The sequence below is a fragment of the Balaenoptera borealis genome, assembly GCF_965194805.1.
Source record: "Balaenoptera borealis genome assembly, chromosome: 3".
NCBI lineage: Eukaryota > Metazoa > Chordata > Mammalia > Artiodactyla > Balaenopteridae > Balaenoptera > Balaenoptera borealis.
The window spans coordinates 159,357,142-159,374,818 of NC_138866.1; the positions used below are offsets into that span (position 1 = coordinate 159,357,142).

At 36.0% G+C, this 17,677-nt stretch overlaps 1 protein-coding gene across 8 annotated transcripts in view; it reads left to right on the forward strand.

Moving 5' to 3' along the window:
* TASOR2 (transcription activation suppressor family member 2) overlaps positions 1-17,677 on the forward strand; it is a 75,151-nt gene that overhangs the window by 25,432 nt on the left and 32,042 nt on the right. For 6 of the 8 annotated variants that reach the window (XM_082387124.1, XM_082387129.1, XM_082387123.1 and 3 more), the window contains 10 exons: positions 1,339-1,484; positions 1,781-1,876; positions 2,965-3,037; positions 6,101-6,192; positions 8,318-8,455; positions 8,602-8,732; positions 8,814-8,833; positions 8,933-9,032; positions 10,888-10,988; positions 14,877-14,980. In XM_082387124.1, coding sequence (XP_082243250.1) covers positions 1,339-1,484; positions 1,781-1,876; positions 2,965-3,037; positions 6,101-6,192; positions 8,318-8,455; positions 8,602-8,732; positions 8,814-8,833; positions 8,933-9,032; positions 10,888-10,988; positions 14,877-14,980 — 1,001 coding nt within the window. The other 2 variants (XM_082387126.1, XM_082387128.1) reach the window with 2 other exon arrangements.

Consider the following 17,677-nt stretch of genomic DNA (forward strand, 5'->3'; position numbering starts at 1 on the left):
CTGATATTGAAAGAGAGAAGGTGAAACTGAGGAAAAATAAAAGTAAGATAGAATCGATATAGATCCGATGTGCCAACTTCAGAATATTCTTAAGTGTTTCATCCTCTTTTCTTTCCTTGCTATTTGTAATCTTTTATTTTTGATACTAGGAAGTTTTGTTATCAAAATCATTTTTAAATTACCTTGGGAATTGAAGTGTTAGGACAGTTCAGTCCAAATTAATTTTACTGAAATGTTTGTTTTGATTTCTGTAGTAGTCTAGGGTTTTTTAATCTGTTGTTCATAAATTAATTTTAATTAAAAAGCTTATGTTTTTTTTAACTTTTGAACTTTAATGTAATTGGCAGAGTCCTGGTATAAGTAGGAAGCCATATTAATGTACTTATTTATACTGTAAGGCCAAAACTTCCAGTGTTACATAAATTATTCTATTATTTACAAATAATCAGTGTGTATCTTCCCCCCAACCTTGTTAAAGAGAATAGAGAGGATGTGAATAGAAAGGAGTAAACAAATCAAATAGTTAAATGTTATGAGAACTCATTAGGCTCAGTTCTTGCTAAGTGAGGACTCGTAAAATCAAAAGACACAAGGGCTCAATCAAGAGAATTACTGGATTGAGTCAGTAGTTCTCAGTTAGGAAACATGCCTCTCATGGGAGGGGTATACCAGCATTTCTGGGATGGCACATGGGTATGGTTTGAAAAAAGCACTTTCAAAAAAAGTAATAAAGTTTTATTTTTGTAAAATGATGATTTTATAATACAGCCCATAAGAAGTAAATTTTAATAGACATGTACAGGCTGGTGAGGAAGCCCCAAAGAAACATGATTTCTAATGTGTTTGCTGAGTGTGCAGTAGTAGGCCCCTTCCAAGGAACCTAACAGACTTCCTTGGGGATTTGGTGAGAAGACAGGAAGGGTAAGTTTATCAAAATGTGGCTTAGGTTTAAAAAAACTTAAGAATGAGAAGCATTGGTCTAAGCAGTTGCTGACCACCAACTTGACACTACAGTTGCATCTGCTTTTACCCAGTGTGGTTACAGCACCCAGCTTTAAATCAAAAGGGATTTATTCTTGCATTAAAAGTAATTCACCCTCAGTTATAATCCATTTTGGTTATTTTCACATGTGAGATCTTTTAAGATAGTCCAGATATGGTAGCCAAAACACATTGTAAATAAATGTCTTAGTTATACAGGAAGGAAATAGATGATTATTTCCTATTATCATAGATGATATATTTACTATATCACTCTTCAGTGATATTTAGTGTGCCACTTTTCCCCATCCTTTGGTTATCTTAAACAGTTGCATTATTTTTGTTTGTGTTTTACAGTTTTTGAGACAGTGTCCTTGAGTTCAGACTCTCTCTTCCAGAGCGCAGTTTCAATTCTCCATACTTCTTACTTGGACTCTGCATCTGAGCATGGTTTTCAGTACAATCAAGTGACTTTGGTGAAAAATGACATTTTCTTGAATGAGGTGAGGTGCTTGGTACACACTGTGTCTGTGTGTTCGTTTTATTTTAGTTTTAAAGAAATAGACCCATTATTTTTGATATATAAGCCTAGTCCTTTTTAGCTATCACATTTCAGCTGAGATAAAAGATCCTTGGAATTAGTCACTTGAAAGGTAATTATAATATATTCTAGGGAATAGAAAAATAATAAATTTCATTAGTCTTTTAGCAGGAGGAATTCAGATGATGCATTTTTAAAAATTAATTTGCAAGGCAAAATAACATGTTTATAACGTTTGATTATTCTCTCCTTATACAGTACAAAACTTTTTACCAAGAAAAAAAAGCAAGTAACTATACTCACGAAGAACTTCAGGAAACTTATGGGTTTCTTCTGTTTGAAACTGAAAATCAGGTAAGGGAATTCGGTCGTAGAAAAGTAATTTTGTGATGTTAATGTACAAAATTAATTATATCATTAAAGTTAAATATTGGTATTTTAGGTCTGTAAAGTTTGTAAGATTACCAGTTCATCAGTCTTTTTTGTTAGTTTGGTGGCAATGTAAATGACAGTGACAGCTTGTCATGAAAGAGATTTGATTTCTACAACTTTTCATAGGTTTTCTTTAGTTTTATCTTGAATACATTTGTAAGCTCGTGGTGAGATTTTGATTAATACAGATTTCTTAAGTATTAATAATGACTTTTAATGGAGTGAATGGATATTTTCTATTCTCGATTATTGTTTAGATAGATATTTTCTATTTCTTGTGGAGGTTTTTCAAGTTTAAATTACATGGTTTTGGGGGCAAGGTGAACACGTTCAGCATTCTAGTTACTTGGAATTGTTTCATGCCTTATTTTGAAAATTGAGCATCCATATTGTTGGCTGTACCTAAATTGTGGAGAAGGAAACTACTGTGTGCAGGTATGTCTCCAGAGACGTGTGTGGCTTCTAGATACAGTTCAGCAATGCTAGAGATCTATAATCCAACTTAAAGTAATTCAAAGGTAGTATTTTGGTTGGGGTCATGATTTTTAAAGAACAGGGATAGATTTGCTAAAGAGTAATTAACATTAGCATATAACTTATGGATTATATAGTAATACTAGAGAGTTTATTTACTTAATCGTTGACTTCCAAATAAGATATGTTATGGATGCATACTTAAAAAAAAAAGGCATTTGGGGATAAGACATTTTCAAATATAGTGATTCCCAAGTGTAATTGAAAAAGAAATCTTCAAGAGAGGACTTATCTGTGAGCTTGTTTAATTTGGTTTTGCTGGTGACATTTTTGTTAACAGAAATAATAAAATTTCGGGAAAAAGTTTGAACTGTTAATATTAACTAAAACACAATTGCCTTACATAAGCTTACTTTGTGCCATGAATGCATACAATGTACAGATTCTGTATTGAAAGTTTTTATATAGATTATAGAGTTATTTCATTGACCCTCCCAAGAATGATGTGATAAGCAAAGTACGATCTTTTGTTTAAGGCAAAGTTGGTATGTCAGCGTGGGCTCTGTGTTGGCAGCAGTGCTATCACCACTCTGGGTGACCCAGGGAAAGGTACGTCTGTAAGGAAAAGGAATCTCTTTTACAAGGTGAAGTGGGGTTTAGTTAGTTACATAAGATACCTATGTTAAATGCTAGTTTGGTTGATGATAAATAGTAATCTTTGGAATCAGACCTTTAAACATATAAATGAGCTTTGAATCTAAGACCTAAGGTTTTCTAATAGGAGTTACACGTTTTTTAAAAGGATGGTTGGACTAGAAAAGGTACTGAAGATATCTTTCAGTGCCAAGAGTTTAGTGCAGTCATCTGGGGCTAATGAGGATTTCTTCTGAACTGTCATAATGGCAGTAGGAACAGAGAATAGATGGAACTGACGAAACTTAGCAACTGTGGAATGTGAGGAGTAAGAGAAAGGAAATAATCAAATGTAAGGTTTTAAACTTACACTGCAGTGATATTGTCAATAGAAAAGAGACACGGAAGGAGAGGAAATTGTAGGGAAGCTGATGAGTTAAAAGAGAAAGGTAATCTTATTGTCAAGAATGTGGATTAGCACTAATTTCTTTAAGCTTCACTTTACTCATCTGTAAAATAGATAAAACTATCATCTAGATTTGCTGTGAGGATTACATGAGACTGTGTCAAGTGCTTAGCTTGGAGCTTACACCTAGTAAACGCTCAGTAAATGAACACTACTACTTTAGTGAGCTAAATTTGAGAAATAATGAGGTGGTCATAAGTGTTTCTGGAAGCTGTCCTGCTGGTGGTAAAAATAGTTGGAAAAGGGATTAGAACTGGAGATTGGGGTTCAAGGTGGCAGCGGGTGGGTGTTAGTTGAAGCCAAAAACATTGTTACATGGGGCAGCAAAGATGGCAAAGAACAGAACTTTCAGGTGGTTATGGGAGCAAGGGATGGGGCCATGGGGCAAGGCTAGGAAGAGGGAGTTGAGAGCAGTCCAGAGGATGAAGAATCAGGAGGTGGAGTTTCACAGAGAAGAGAAGGCTGTAAGGAGGGGTGTTAGCAGTGTCAGATGCTACAGAAGTTGGAGATCAGCACTGAGAAGGATTACTGGGCTTTATGGCTACATTCCTGGGCTTCATGGCTACATTCCTGCTGACCATTTCTTTTAAATAGCAGCTTTATTGAGATAACATTCACATACCATTCATTTCACCTGTTTAAAGTATACAGTTTTTTTAGCATATTCACTAAAATGAATATGCAACCATCAGCACAATCAATTTTAGACCATTTTCATCAGTCACTCCCCACTCCCACCAGCCTAAGCAACCAGTACTCTACTTTTTGCCCCTATGGATTGGCCTATTTCAGACATTCCATGTAGATGGAATCGTGTATGACCTTTTGTGACTAACTTTTTTATTTAGCTTAGTGTTTTTGAGATTCATCCATGTTGTAGCATATACTTCATTCCTTTTTTGACTGAATAATATTCCATTGTACCACATTTTCTTTATCCATTCAGTAGTTGATGGACATTTGGTTGTTTCTACTTTTTGGCTATTATAAAAAATGCTACTATGTACATTCTTGTATAAGTCTTTATGTGGACATGTTTTTTCATTTCTGTTGGGTTTATACCTAGGAGTGGAATTGCTGGCTCATATGGTAACTCTGTGTAAAACAAATGTTTTTTTAAACTTATATTCAGCTCTTCTAAAGGACATGAAAGGGGATAAGTTCATAACCCCAATAACAGTTTACCTAAAACCTTTTTTTCTTCTCCCCTACTCTTTTTAACTCCCCCTTCTTTTCATTATGAAAAATGCTAACATAGAAAAAATAGAGAGCATAGTATAATATACCTATCACCTACGTTTAACAGATAATGTTTTCCATTATTCTCTTCATTTGTTTTAAAAAAAGTTTTTTTTTTCTGAAAATTGTGAAAGTGAATTACAAGCAAACACCTCAGCTTACATCTCTAAAAATTAAGGCCATTTTTCTGCTTTACTGCAATCGCATGAGTTTATTGTTGATGTTTGAGAGGCTGGCTTCAGTAGTGTGGTGGACTAGATAGAGGCTGGATTGCTCCTATAAATACACAATCTTCTTCATCACGTGTACTGGGGGTAGTAATAAAATAGCACTACTGCCTGTGTGTGTTCTATAGTTTTGGGCTCAAATAGAAATGGATAGTTCTGTGTATGAAAGTAATCCTTTGTATTACTGTAGTGTATTGTAGTTTTAAAAGTTTATGGATCTTTTTAAATCTTCCTGAGAACCCTGTGATTTATGTATCTATGACTCATGCCCATCCTGTCCACTTAAGTGACCTACTCCTCAGTCACATGGTTATTATTAGCAGTAAGTGAAAAACCTGGAACTGGAACCCAATCTTCTGGCCACAGGTTTACTGCTCTGTCTGCTGTATCCATGTCCTCACCATTGTCTTTTATATTTCAAAAGGGATACTTCAGGAATATCTCTGAAATGTGTCCTTTCCTCCTTATTCTCAGTGCTGCTGCCGTGTGGGGATCCTCCTCTCCTGTCGTAACTTACAGGAGTCTCTCCCCTCTTGAGACTCACTTCCCTATTAAGCTGCAGTGGGCTGTGATGTGGCTATAGTGGTGAACAAAACAAATATAACCCCTGCCTCCCTGGAATTCACAGCCCAGCAGAATAAGCTGCTTGAAGGCAGGACCTCGTTGTATTTCCCTTTGTGTCACTGCTGCCTGGCACACAGCTGCCGTGTAGTAGACCTCAGCACACATTCTTAAATATGAGTACTTACTGAGATTTTTTGCAAAAAATGACTTGAGAATCAGATTACCATAGGCCTTTTCACTGAATGATTGCATGGAGAAAAAACAGACTCACGAAGACTTTTCCAAAAATGTGATACTCTTATCCCTTTTCAGTTACTGTACCCAAATAGAAAATTAGTTGTCAAACAGATATATTGTATCTTAGCTCTAATGTTGCCATACCTTTAGAATATCTCAAATAGTTTTTAAAAGGTAAGCAGTTTCAAAATAGTTTTTTAATGTTAGCATTTATTTGTCTTTTGTGTTGTCTTGTTCAGTTAAAGGTAACCCATGTGTAAACAATCTTTTTAAAGTGTAAATTAATCTATTTTTATACTTTTATAGGTGTATACATTTCCAAATACTCAGACTATCTTCATGCAAGACCTTGGTATCATGGGAAGTCTGGTTATGTTGTAATTTTTAATCTAATTAAGGTAAAGCCTAAATGTGCTTCTGTGTAATTTTTCTTTTAAAAATGAAAGATTATCAGTCTGTGACAATGTTCTTGGCAGATCATTTGCTACACATAGTCCTTGCCAAAGACAGCTATCTAAAGTCATAAAAAATAACTGCTTTTTGCTTTCCTTTAAGGACAAAGCTTTTTTAAAATTCATTTAATAGATGATCTATGAATATGTTTTTTTAAAAAGCTTCAAAATAATACAACAGGTATTCAGTGAAAAGCTTTCCTCTCACCCTGTCCCGCAATGCCACTTTTTAAATAGTAAATAACAGAAAACAAGTAGCTGCTTATAAAATAATGTGATTTCAGTTATAAGAGATGAATTTAGAAAGCAACATTCATTGTCTGATTTAAATTGTCAAAATGAGAAACCTTTATATATTTTTTTAATCCCTAAAACATTGAGACCTTGTTCACAGTTTCATGGGGCACCTGCAACTGATGATCTCAGAAATTTTTAAATGCCCTTAAATAGTCCAGTATAAAGGAATCACGCAATTAGAATTTTCACTCAAATAGTAGGAAAACTCTTATTTTAGAGGTTGGGGGGCTTTTTGAGGACATATTCTATGGTCTTATTTTGTTTTTGCTTTTGTTTTAGCTTTCCTACTATCTTAAGTTCTTTGGTTATAAATCTAACACTACTGATTTTTTTAAGAGTGTGAACTCTTCATTTTCCAAAATTTGTCCCCAAGAACTGGAGGGAAAGTAGCATTGCATTGGCTCATAGTCACTGCTTCCCTCCCTTACTGTTCCCTCTCCTGCTCTGTGATAAGTGCTGTAGTTCTGCCACAGATGACGTGCCTGTCAGCTCAGATAGCAAACATTTTTTATTTATGTCAGATTGTGCCTCGCCATTGGTTTCGTGCCCCCGTATCCCACCCTGTCTGGTGGATACTGCTGTTTAGTTTTTGCCTATATGCTCTCAGTCTTGCTTACTTTACTGCTTAAAAGTCAGCCCTGCCCAACATCATAAGCTGTTTGATGGGGAGAGGATACAGGTTTTGATTGCTCACTGAAGTACCATTTATATTATTTGTCTTCTTAGTGTTGCCTTTGGTGGTCATATTGATGAAGAGGCGGGACATTAACAGCAAACATGTATATATGTTCTTTATTAGGCTACTTTTAAATCCTAGAGTAAGATTATTGCTATTTGAAGACATTTGATTAGTCTTAATATTTTCATTCTAGGGAGAAGTCAAGTTTTTGTTTGAGAATTATACAACTAACTATACTAGCCCATATTCTGGCTATGATTGCCATGTGGCTGCAAATATATGTGTATATATATATTTTAAGTAATGCATCTTGTAAAGATAAAATAAAAATTGCCTATTATTTCACACCTCATTTTGGTATATATTTTGTGTATTTTCATTTTTTTCATATATGTCATTATATTATTCAAGACAGCTTTTAAAATCATTGTGTGATCTTTCATTGCATGATAAGCTTAAAAGTTCTTTTTTTCCTTTTTCTGGGAGATACGTAGCCCTTGATAAAGAGAAATCCATAATGGAAAATACTATCAGCTGTTCAATAATCAGGGCCATTGGCCTGTGAACTGCTTTACTGTGTATTTGCTCCTTGCTGGTTTACCAGGTCCTGGTGTAATAGAAGTATCTTGGTCTGTAGCTTACTATTTTATAATTTAATACTTCAGTTTAGAAACTCATCTTTTGAAATTTTAGATTTCACTTGTCATCTTTTATGATAATAGTCATTGAATAGCTAATCTGTTTGGTGGGCTATATAATTTCTCTATTAAAGAAATGGTTCTCCTAAATTTGGGGTAATTCATGTACTCCTTTGATACTGTGATAAAAGCTGTGGACACTTGCCTGAGAAAGATGCCCAAACATATCAGATTTTATTTTTTTAATTTTAAGGGTTAAGTACAAATTTAATGGGGTTCATGGATAATTAAAACTATTCTTGGCCTTAAGATAATTTTCTAAGAACCATAGTTCTTAACACAGTTAACTGTTAGTTAAAACACATCTACATCTTTATTAGGCTACTTTTAAATAAATCCTAGAGTAAGATTATTGCTATTCGAAAACATTTGATTAGTCTTAATATTTTCATTCTAGGGAAAAGTCAAGTTTGTGTCTGAGAATTATACAACTAACTATACCAGCCCATCTTCTGGCTATGATTGCCACGTGGCTGCAAATACTAACAAGGTTTCTCACAAGACAAGTCATTTTCGCGCCTTTGAACTGAGTCAGGTATAGTCACCTGGGAATAAATCATTTCTAAGGTACATTTCTAAATCTAATGAGTTAAATTTTGGGGTTGGGTAGGGTTGAAATAAACTTGATGCACGTGGAATTCTGTAGTATTACCCTGATAATACTTATTTTGCTTCTTTCAGTATTACCTCTACGAACTTTCAGGCAGCACTGTTATTGAGCGACCCAGACAGATCTGTCCTTATATGATTGTAGCTTTTCAGTACAGGGAACCTAAAAAGATGGCAGCACCAGCTCATAATCATAAAAGCATGTAAGTAATTATGTGCATACTTTGTTTTACTGGATTTCTTTCATTTGCTCTTATAAAAAATGCCTCTTTTTTTCCCCCTAGACTTGAACTCAAAGAAAATGGTAAGAAATTATTTAATTGGTTCTTTTAGCTGTTTCTTTAAGTAAATGTTTTGTTCATAAATAAAATAATCAGTTTCTTTCTTACCCTCATTTCTTAAGTTCTCATCTCTCCATGGAAAGGGAAATTAATTATTCAAGGCTGTCTGCTGTGTGATATAACTCTTTGGTCCTCTTACGGTACAGTGGTTCCAAAACAACTGTAAGTATCGAATGAGTGCCTTTACTGATGCTTGTATAATTTTTTGATTCTCATTTTGAGGTCTTGCTTGTTGGCACTGGTGTGAAATACAGCAACTGTACTTGGTTTTAGATTACTCTTGGGGAGATGTATAGAGCACAGGGCCATGACACAGGAGACCTAAATTCAGATCTAAATCTGACTGTTGCCTTGAAATAAGTTAGTTTTATAATCTTTGACAAATCACTTTTTATATTTTAGTATCTTAATCCATTTATGGGAAAATGATCTCTCAGGCTAAATTAATTTACTTGATGCTAGAAGTTTGACTTTCCCCAAGAAACAAATTGGACTTGCCTAGATAACAGATGCAACAGATTCTAGCCACTGAATTCTATTAGAGTCTTTATAAGATTTGCAGTATCTAGTTTTTTAATTTTCACATGATTTTCCTAGACTAGTATTAGAGTAGCTTTTACATGTATTTACATTATGATGAATTAAAGTATTTGCTTCTGCAGAGAGAACTGTGAAGGGCATCTTGTGATATCTTTTTGTTTAATCTATTCTTAGTTTGCACCCAAAACTGTTGAAAGTTAGACATGCTTTAATTGAAAAATAAAATGAAAACTGGTGTGCTATTAGAAATCATTTTCTTTCTACTGGCCTTTTTTAAGAAGAGAGAGGGAATTTATAGCCCATAGAATTACGAATTACGAATTCTGTGAATAAATAAATGGGAAAGAAGGGAAAGTTCTTCCTCACTATAGAGTGCAACTAATAGGTATAGAAAGAGTGACGGAATTCGGAAATCACATTTTGGCAACATCATAATAATCAATGGAGGCTTGATATAGTAGGTGAAAGTTTGATGGTATTTACATATCTCACAAAGGAAAAAATAAGGACTTTACAATGGAAGAAGCTGCAGATACCATCTTAGCTAAGTGGTTAAGTTAATGTCACCAGGAGAGGAATAAACATCATGTGCTTCCTGATATGATGCACAGAGAATAACATGATATCAGTCTGTGGTGCTCCTGCCAATCTAATCAGGAAGAAATGTTAGACATGCCCAGATTGAGGGACATTCTGCAAAATAAATGGTCTATATTATTCAGAAATATCAAGGTCACTGAAGATAAAGAAAGACTAAGAGACTGTTGCAGACTGAAGGAGACTAAAGAGACATACGTAAATGCAATGTGGCATCCTGGATTGGATCCTGAGCCAGAAAAAAGTACCTTCTTTTGTTACAAGGGACCTTAGTGAGACAGTTGGCAACATTTGAATAAGGTCTGTAGGTTAAAAAACTGTCGTGTATCATTGTTAATTTCTTGATTTTTGCTAATTGTTTTGTGGTTATATAAGGAAATGTTTTTCTTAAGGGTACACATTAAGAAGTATTTGGGGGAAAAGGAGACATCTGTAAGTCTACAAGTATTTCAAAATGAGTTTTAAAGAAGGAAAAGGTAGTCAGGGGAAATGATGCAAGTCTGGCTGTGGTTCATCCTGTGGCACTGAATGGTCGGCAGTCCCATATTATCAAAAGTTTTCAACTCTTACGTAGTGTAATTCCTAGAAGATTCTCATTCCAATATGCATAATTCTTCCACATGTCTGGATATTTTGGTTATAATGGAAATGCATGCATTCAGAAAATGTGAACACATTTGCAGACCATGGTTTATGAGGTCACATACTCAAAAATCTGTAATATTTACGAATATGTACATTATTTGACCTGGAGTTTATAGATTTAAGAATTTTTTGTGGTTACAGTATTTTTGTTTGCTTTATATTAGAAAACCAAAACTTATGAAGGTGTAGTTTTAGTGTTTATTACATTACATGATATTGTTATTTTGTTTTTTAGACCACATGAACTAGATTTTAAGTATGTAATGAAAGTGTCGTCTTTGAAAAAAAGACTACCAGAAGCTGCTTTTAGAAAACAGAATTACATGGAGCACAAAGGTCTGTTCACATGTCATGGTACACTGCATGTCCTGAGCTTTGTTTCAGTTATTTTCCACCCTTTCTTTCATACACACATGCACGCGCACATGTGCACTCTCTCTCTCTCTCTTGCCCTCTTACTTCTGTTTTCCCTTAAGTGATTCTTAAAAGGTCTTTTGTGAAAGGTGTAGAGTAGCTCTGAGATTCAGTTCCTGGGAGGTTCCCTCTCTACCTACTTTGTGGAGAGTTTATATCATAAATGAGTGTTGAATTTTCTCAAAAGCTTTTTCTGCATCCATTGAGATTATCATATGATTTTTATCCTCCAATTTGTTAATATGGTGTATCACATTGATTTTTTTGTGTATATTGAAGAATCCTTGCATTCCTGGGATAAACCCCACTTGATCATGGTGTATGATCCTTTTAATGTGTTCTTGGATTCTGTTTGCTAGTATTTTGTTGAGGGTTTTTGCATCTATGTTCATTAGTGATATTGGCCTGTAGTTTTCTTTGTGACATCTTTGTCTCGTTTTGGTATCAGGATGATGGTGGGCTTGTAGAATGAGTTTGGGAGTGTTCCTCCCTCTGCTATATTTTGGAAGAGTTTGAGAAGGATAGGTGTTAGCTCTTCTCTAAATGTTTGATAGAATTTGCCTGTGAAGCCATCTGGTCCTGGCCTTTTGTTTGTTGGAAGAATTTTAATCACAGTTTCAATTTCAGTACTTGTGATTGGTCTGTTTATATTTTCTGTTTCTTCCTGGTTCATTCTCAGGTTGTGCTTTTCTAAGAACTTGTCCATTTCTTCCAGGTTGTCCATTTTATTGGCATATAGTTGCTTCCAGTAGTCTCTTATGATACTTTGTATTTCTGCAGTGTCAGTCGTTCTCCTTTTTCATTTCTAATTCTGTTGATTTGAGTCTTCTCCCTTTTTTTCTTGATGAGCCTGACTAATGGTTTATCAATTTTGTTTATCTTCTCAAAGAACCAGCTTTTAGTTTTATTGATCTTTGCTGTTGTTTCCTTCATTTCTTTTTCATTTATTTCTGATCTGATCTTTATGATTTCTTTCCATCTGCTAACTTTGGGGGTTTTTTTGTTCTTCTTTCTCTAATTGCTTTAGGTGTAAGGTTAGGTTGTTTATTTGAGATTTTTCTTGTTTCTTGAGGTAGGATTGTATTGCTGTAAACTTCCCTCTTAGAACTTTTGCTGCATCCCATAGGTTTTGGGTCGTGTTTTCATTGTCATTTGTCTCTAGGTATTTTTTTATTTCCTCTTTGATTTCTTCAGTGATCTCTTGGTTATTTAGTAGCATGTTGTTTAGCCTCCATGTGTTTGTGTTTTTTACAGTTTTTTTCCTGTAATTGATATCTAGTCTCATAAAGTTGTGATCGAAAAAGATACTGGATATGATTTCAATTTTCTTAAATTTACCAAGGCTTGATTTGTGACCCAAGATATGATGTATCCTGGGAAATGTTCCATGAGCACTTGAGAAGAAAGTGTGTTCTGTTGTTTTTGGATGGAATATCCTATAAATATCAGTGAAGTCCATCTTGTTTAATGTGTCATTTAAAACTTGTGTTTCCTTATTTATTTTCATTTTGGATGATTTGTCCATTGGTGAAAGTGGAGTGTTAAAGTCCCCTACTATGATTGTGTTACTGTCGATTTCCCCTTTTATGGCTGTTAGCATTTGCCTTGTGTATTGAGGTGCTCCTATGTCAGATGCATAATATTTACAGTTGTTATATCTTCTTCTTGGATTGATCCCTTGATCATTATGTAGTGTCCTTCTTTGACTCTTGTAATAGTCTTTATTTTAAAGTTTATTTTGTCTGATATGAGAATTGCTACTCCAGCTTTCTTTTGATTTCCATTTGCATGGAATATCTTTTTCCATCCCCTCACTTTCAGTCTGTATGTGTCCCTAGGTCTGAAGTGGGTCTCTTGTAGACAGCATACAAATGGGTCTTGTTTTTGTACCCCTTCAGCCAGTCTATGTCTTTTTGTTGGAGCATTTAATCCATTTACATTTAAGGTAATTATCAATATGTATGTTCCTAGTACCATTTTCTTAACTGTTTTGGGTTTGTTATTGTAGGTCTTTTCCTTCTCTTGTGTTTCCTGCCTAGAGAAGTTCCTTTAGCATTTGTTGTAAAGCTGGTTTGGTGGTGCTGAATTCTCTTAGCTTTTGCTTGTCTGTAAAGGTTTTAATTTCTCCGTCGAACCTGAATGAGATCCTTGCTGGTAGAGTAATCTTGGTTGTAGGTTTTCCCCTTTCATCACTTTAAATATGTCCTGCCACTCCCTTCTGGCTTGCAGAGTTTCTGCTGAAAGATCAGCTGTTAACCTTATGGGAATTCCCTTGTATGTTATTTGTTGCTTTTCCCTTGCTGCTTTTAAGATTTTTTCTTTGTATTTAATTTTTTTTAAATTTATTTATTTATTTTTGGCTGTGCTGGGTCTTCGTTTCTGTGTGAGGGCTTTCTCTAGTTGTGGCGAGCGGGGGCCACTCTTCATCGCGGTGCACAGGCCTCTCACTATCGCGGCCTCTCTTGTTGCGGAGCACAGGCTCCAGACGCGCAGGCTCAGTAGTTGTGGCTCATGGGCCCAGTTGCTCCGTGGCATGTGGAATCCTCCCAGACCAGGGCTCGAACCCATGTCCCCTGCGTTGGCAGGCAGATTCTCAACCACTGCGCCACCAGGGAAGCCCCTGTATTTAATTTTTGATAGTTTGATTAATATGTGTCTTGGCGTGTTTCTCCTTGGATTTATCCTGTATGGGACACTCTGCACTTCCTGGACTTGACTGACTATTTCTTTTCCCATGTTAGGGAAGTTTTCAACTATAATCTCTTCAAATATTTTCTCAGACCCTTTCTTTTTCTCTTCTTCTTCTGGGATCCCTATAATTGAAATGTTGGTGCGTTTAATGTTGTCCCAGAGGTCTCTGAGACTGTCCTCAGTTCTTTTCATTCTTTTTTCTCTATTTTGCTCTGCGGTAGTTATTTCCACTATTTTATCTTCCAGGTCACTTATCCATTCTTCTGCCTCAGTTATTCTGCTATTGCTTCCTTCCTGAGAATTTTTAATTGCATTTATTGTGTTGTTCATCATTGTTTGTTTGCTCTTTAGTTCTTCTAGGTCCTTGTTAAACGTTTCTTGTATCTTCTCCATCCTATTTCCAAGATTTTGGATCATCTTTCCTATCATTACTCTGAATTCTTTTTCAGGTAGACTGCCTATTTCCTCTTCATTTGTTTGGTTTGATGGTTTTTTACCTTGCTCCTTCATCTGCTACATATTTCTCTGTTTTCCCATTGTGCTTAACTTACTGTGTTTGGGATCTCCTTTTCACAGGCTGCAGGTTCATAGTTCCCATTGTTTTTGGTGTCTGCCCCCAGTGGATAAGGTTGGTTCAGTGACTTGTGTAGCCTTCCTGGTGGAGGGGACTGGTGCCTGTGTTCTGGTGGGTGGGGCTGGATCTTGTCTTTCTGGTGGGCAGGGCTGCGTCCAGTGGTGTGTTTTGGGGTGTCTCTGAACTTAGTATGATTTTAGGTAGCCTCTCTGCTAATGGGTGGGGTTGTGTTCCTGTGTTGCTAGTTGTTTGGCATGGGGCGTCCAGCCCTGGAGTTTGCTGGCCATTGGGTCGAGCAGGGTCTTAGCGTTGTGACGGAGATCTCTGGGAGAGCTCTTGCCGGTTGATATTACATGGGGCCAGGTGGTCTCTGGTGGTCCAGTGTCCTGAACTCGGCTCTCCCACCTCAGATGCTCAGGCCTGACACCAGGCCGGAGCACCAAGACCGACCCTGTCAGCCACACGGTGGGTCTAGGGAGAAACAGAATTTTTCACGATAGCATTTTAAAATAAGAAATGTTCTGTGTTTCTGATTTTCTCCACAGTCTGTTGCCAAGATATGTGCTTCAATATGTATGAGGTGGAACTGTCCAACAAGCAAGGGGAAAAAGTAGATAAACTAACAGAGTACATTAAAAGGGAGCAATTGGTAAGAATCATCAATTTAAAATATTATGTTTTCCTTAAATTGAGAAATTGATATCTATTTATTAGTTGGCTCTGCCTAGATTGAATTGTTTTAGCTTGCTTAAAAGGATTTTTTTTTTTTTTGGTCGCGCCCCACCGTTTGTAGGATCTTAGTTCCCTGACCAGGGGTCAAACCCGGACCCACAGCAATGAAAGTGCCGAGTCCTAACCACTGGACCGCCAGGAAATTCCCTTAAGAGGATATTTATCATTTAATATTTATTGATATGATATTTATTGGCTAACATATTCATCCCCTTTATATCTTAGTTTACTTTTTTTGTGTTTCACTAGTCAGTTCATACTCCTGGTTTTAAGTATAGGAGGACAGTTTTTCTCAAATCCTTTTTTGTTGTTGTTTTTGTTTTATGATGGAAGAATTGAGTAGATCCCTAGTATTTCTGCATTAATCAAAGGAGATTGATTTGTGAGATATTTCTTTAAAAGTGAACCTTGTCAACACATAGGTGTATAAAGAAAGAAAAGTTGCTGCTTCTATTGTTTTCATAGTGTAGAAAAAGCACGATTCTGCTGAGAAATATGTAACATCCAAAGACCTCTCCACTATGTTAACCAGGGCTCCTCGGTCTGAGGATAGGAGTAGATGCTGACCTTATAGTGAGTGATTCCCAAACATCCCAAAGGAAACGGTGTGAGTGATGGAAGTGACCAAACAAGTCTGCTCAGCCCTTTAGTGGCACAACAGACTTATCCCCATAGTAGACAGCATGAAACCAGTAAATTAACAGAATAGATATGTGAGCTGCGTTGGGAGTAGTGTCAGGTAAGATGCTTGAGTTGCACGTAACAGAAATTCAAACTGGCTTAAACAATAAAGAGTTTTGATAGGCTTACTTTTCAGTTTTAGATGGTAAAGCAAGTTCAAGTGCTGTTTGCTCAGGACTCTTTTTCTTTCAGCTTCTCCCTCCTCTGTGCAATAGTTCTGTCCTATGCTGCCAGTCAGGGCTGCGTGCTTCCTTTTTGCATCCAGAGAGAACCCGTCCTCCAAACCATGGCTTGTGTCCTTAGACCAGTTCCATCATCTGCATGTCTCTCAACAGTAACTGGAAAGGGAATGGCCCACACTGATTAGCTCAGGCCACTCAGAGCCCACCTTCCAGAACTGGGTGCGAGGTCAGTGCCCCCCATTCTGCAGTAAGGAGATGCAGTGGATGACACAGGATGCTGAGCAGATAACCACTGAATACCGACTGGGATTATAGGCTATGTGTTTTTGAAGTAGTGTAGTTCATTTTATATTTGGAAATTAAAAGGAAGAAAGTTCAAAGATATTTTCAGAAAATGCATTAGTGAAGGGCCTACTTGTGAGTGCTTCTGGTATTGAACTCAGGAGACTCGGTGCCCAGCTTTACTTCACAGTTTGTGTGTTAATTACTTACAGAAATTACTTATCACATAAGGTCCTTCCCTCTCAGTGCTCCAGACTGCTTTTCCTGCCTCATTTTATAATGAATATCGGTCTCCCTACCTAGACATTGAGCTCCTTGAGGGTAGGTATCATGTCTTAAGCATCTTTGACATCTTGGTGCCTGGTGTATAGTGGACGAGCAGTAAATATCCCTTGTACCTACAACACTGGACTTTAAGAACAGTACTGAGGAAGGTCTCTTCTTAAAAAGGTGGTAAAGACCTGTATGGCTGGATTTTTCTGTGTGTAAATGGAAAAGGCTAGAAGTAGATATTTCAAAGATTCTGTGATTTTTTTTTCCCCACAAAGGTTAAAATAGGAACTTTATATAGCCCTTTCAGCACATAATTTGAGAGACTAATAAGATACACTACATATTTGTTTTATTTGCACATATTTTGGAATAAAGAAATGTACAGTTTTAAGCAGATATAGGATTTTACTTTCATCTATATTACGAAACTAAAATTCAGAATAATGTAGCTAATTATTGTCACTTTTACTCTTTACATCGATAAAAATGTAAAACAAGAATTACATCTGTTTGCTGATAAATACCAAAGATATGGGTATATATAACTGTTGATACATTTATTCAGTAATTCTTTCTTGAGTGCTTACTGTGTGCCAGAAGCAAAAAGACAAATAGTCCCTGCCATCAAGGAACTTATAAGACTGTAGGAGACAAAAATGTAAACCAACCAATGCATAGGGGCTGTGATAGAAATGTATGGAGACTCACAATAGTGATTGTTCCTGTGGGTGAAGTTTCAGTCTCATAATTAGTTCCAATAAATAATTAGAAAAGAAGTCTTTTTTTCATACTTGAGTTGTTGTTGAATAATTTATTGATTTATCATATTTGTAGGCTTATGACCTGTCAATTTTTGAAGTATGTTTTATCACTTTATAAAGTGGTATATTTTATTCAGTTTTTTTAACTGACAAATTATTGTATGACATTGAATTTTATCTTTGTTAAGGGTATATAGGCTTTTGAAATGGTGACTAATGGGGAAGAAGAGCTGTTATCTCTGTGATGTAGAATGACAGAAGATGCCACTGAAGAGTGTGGTAGAGGGAAAAAAGAAATATTTATTTTTGTCTGCATTTCTTATAACCGGGGGACCTAATGATGTTATTTCCAATTATTACCCATCTCTTAGGAAGCTGTAGAAAGGATTCTTTTAATGGATGGTATCTTCCAGTTTTTCTAGTTCCAGGATTCTG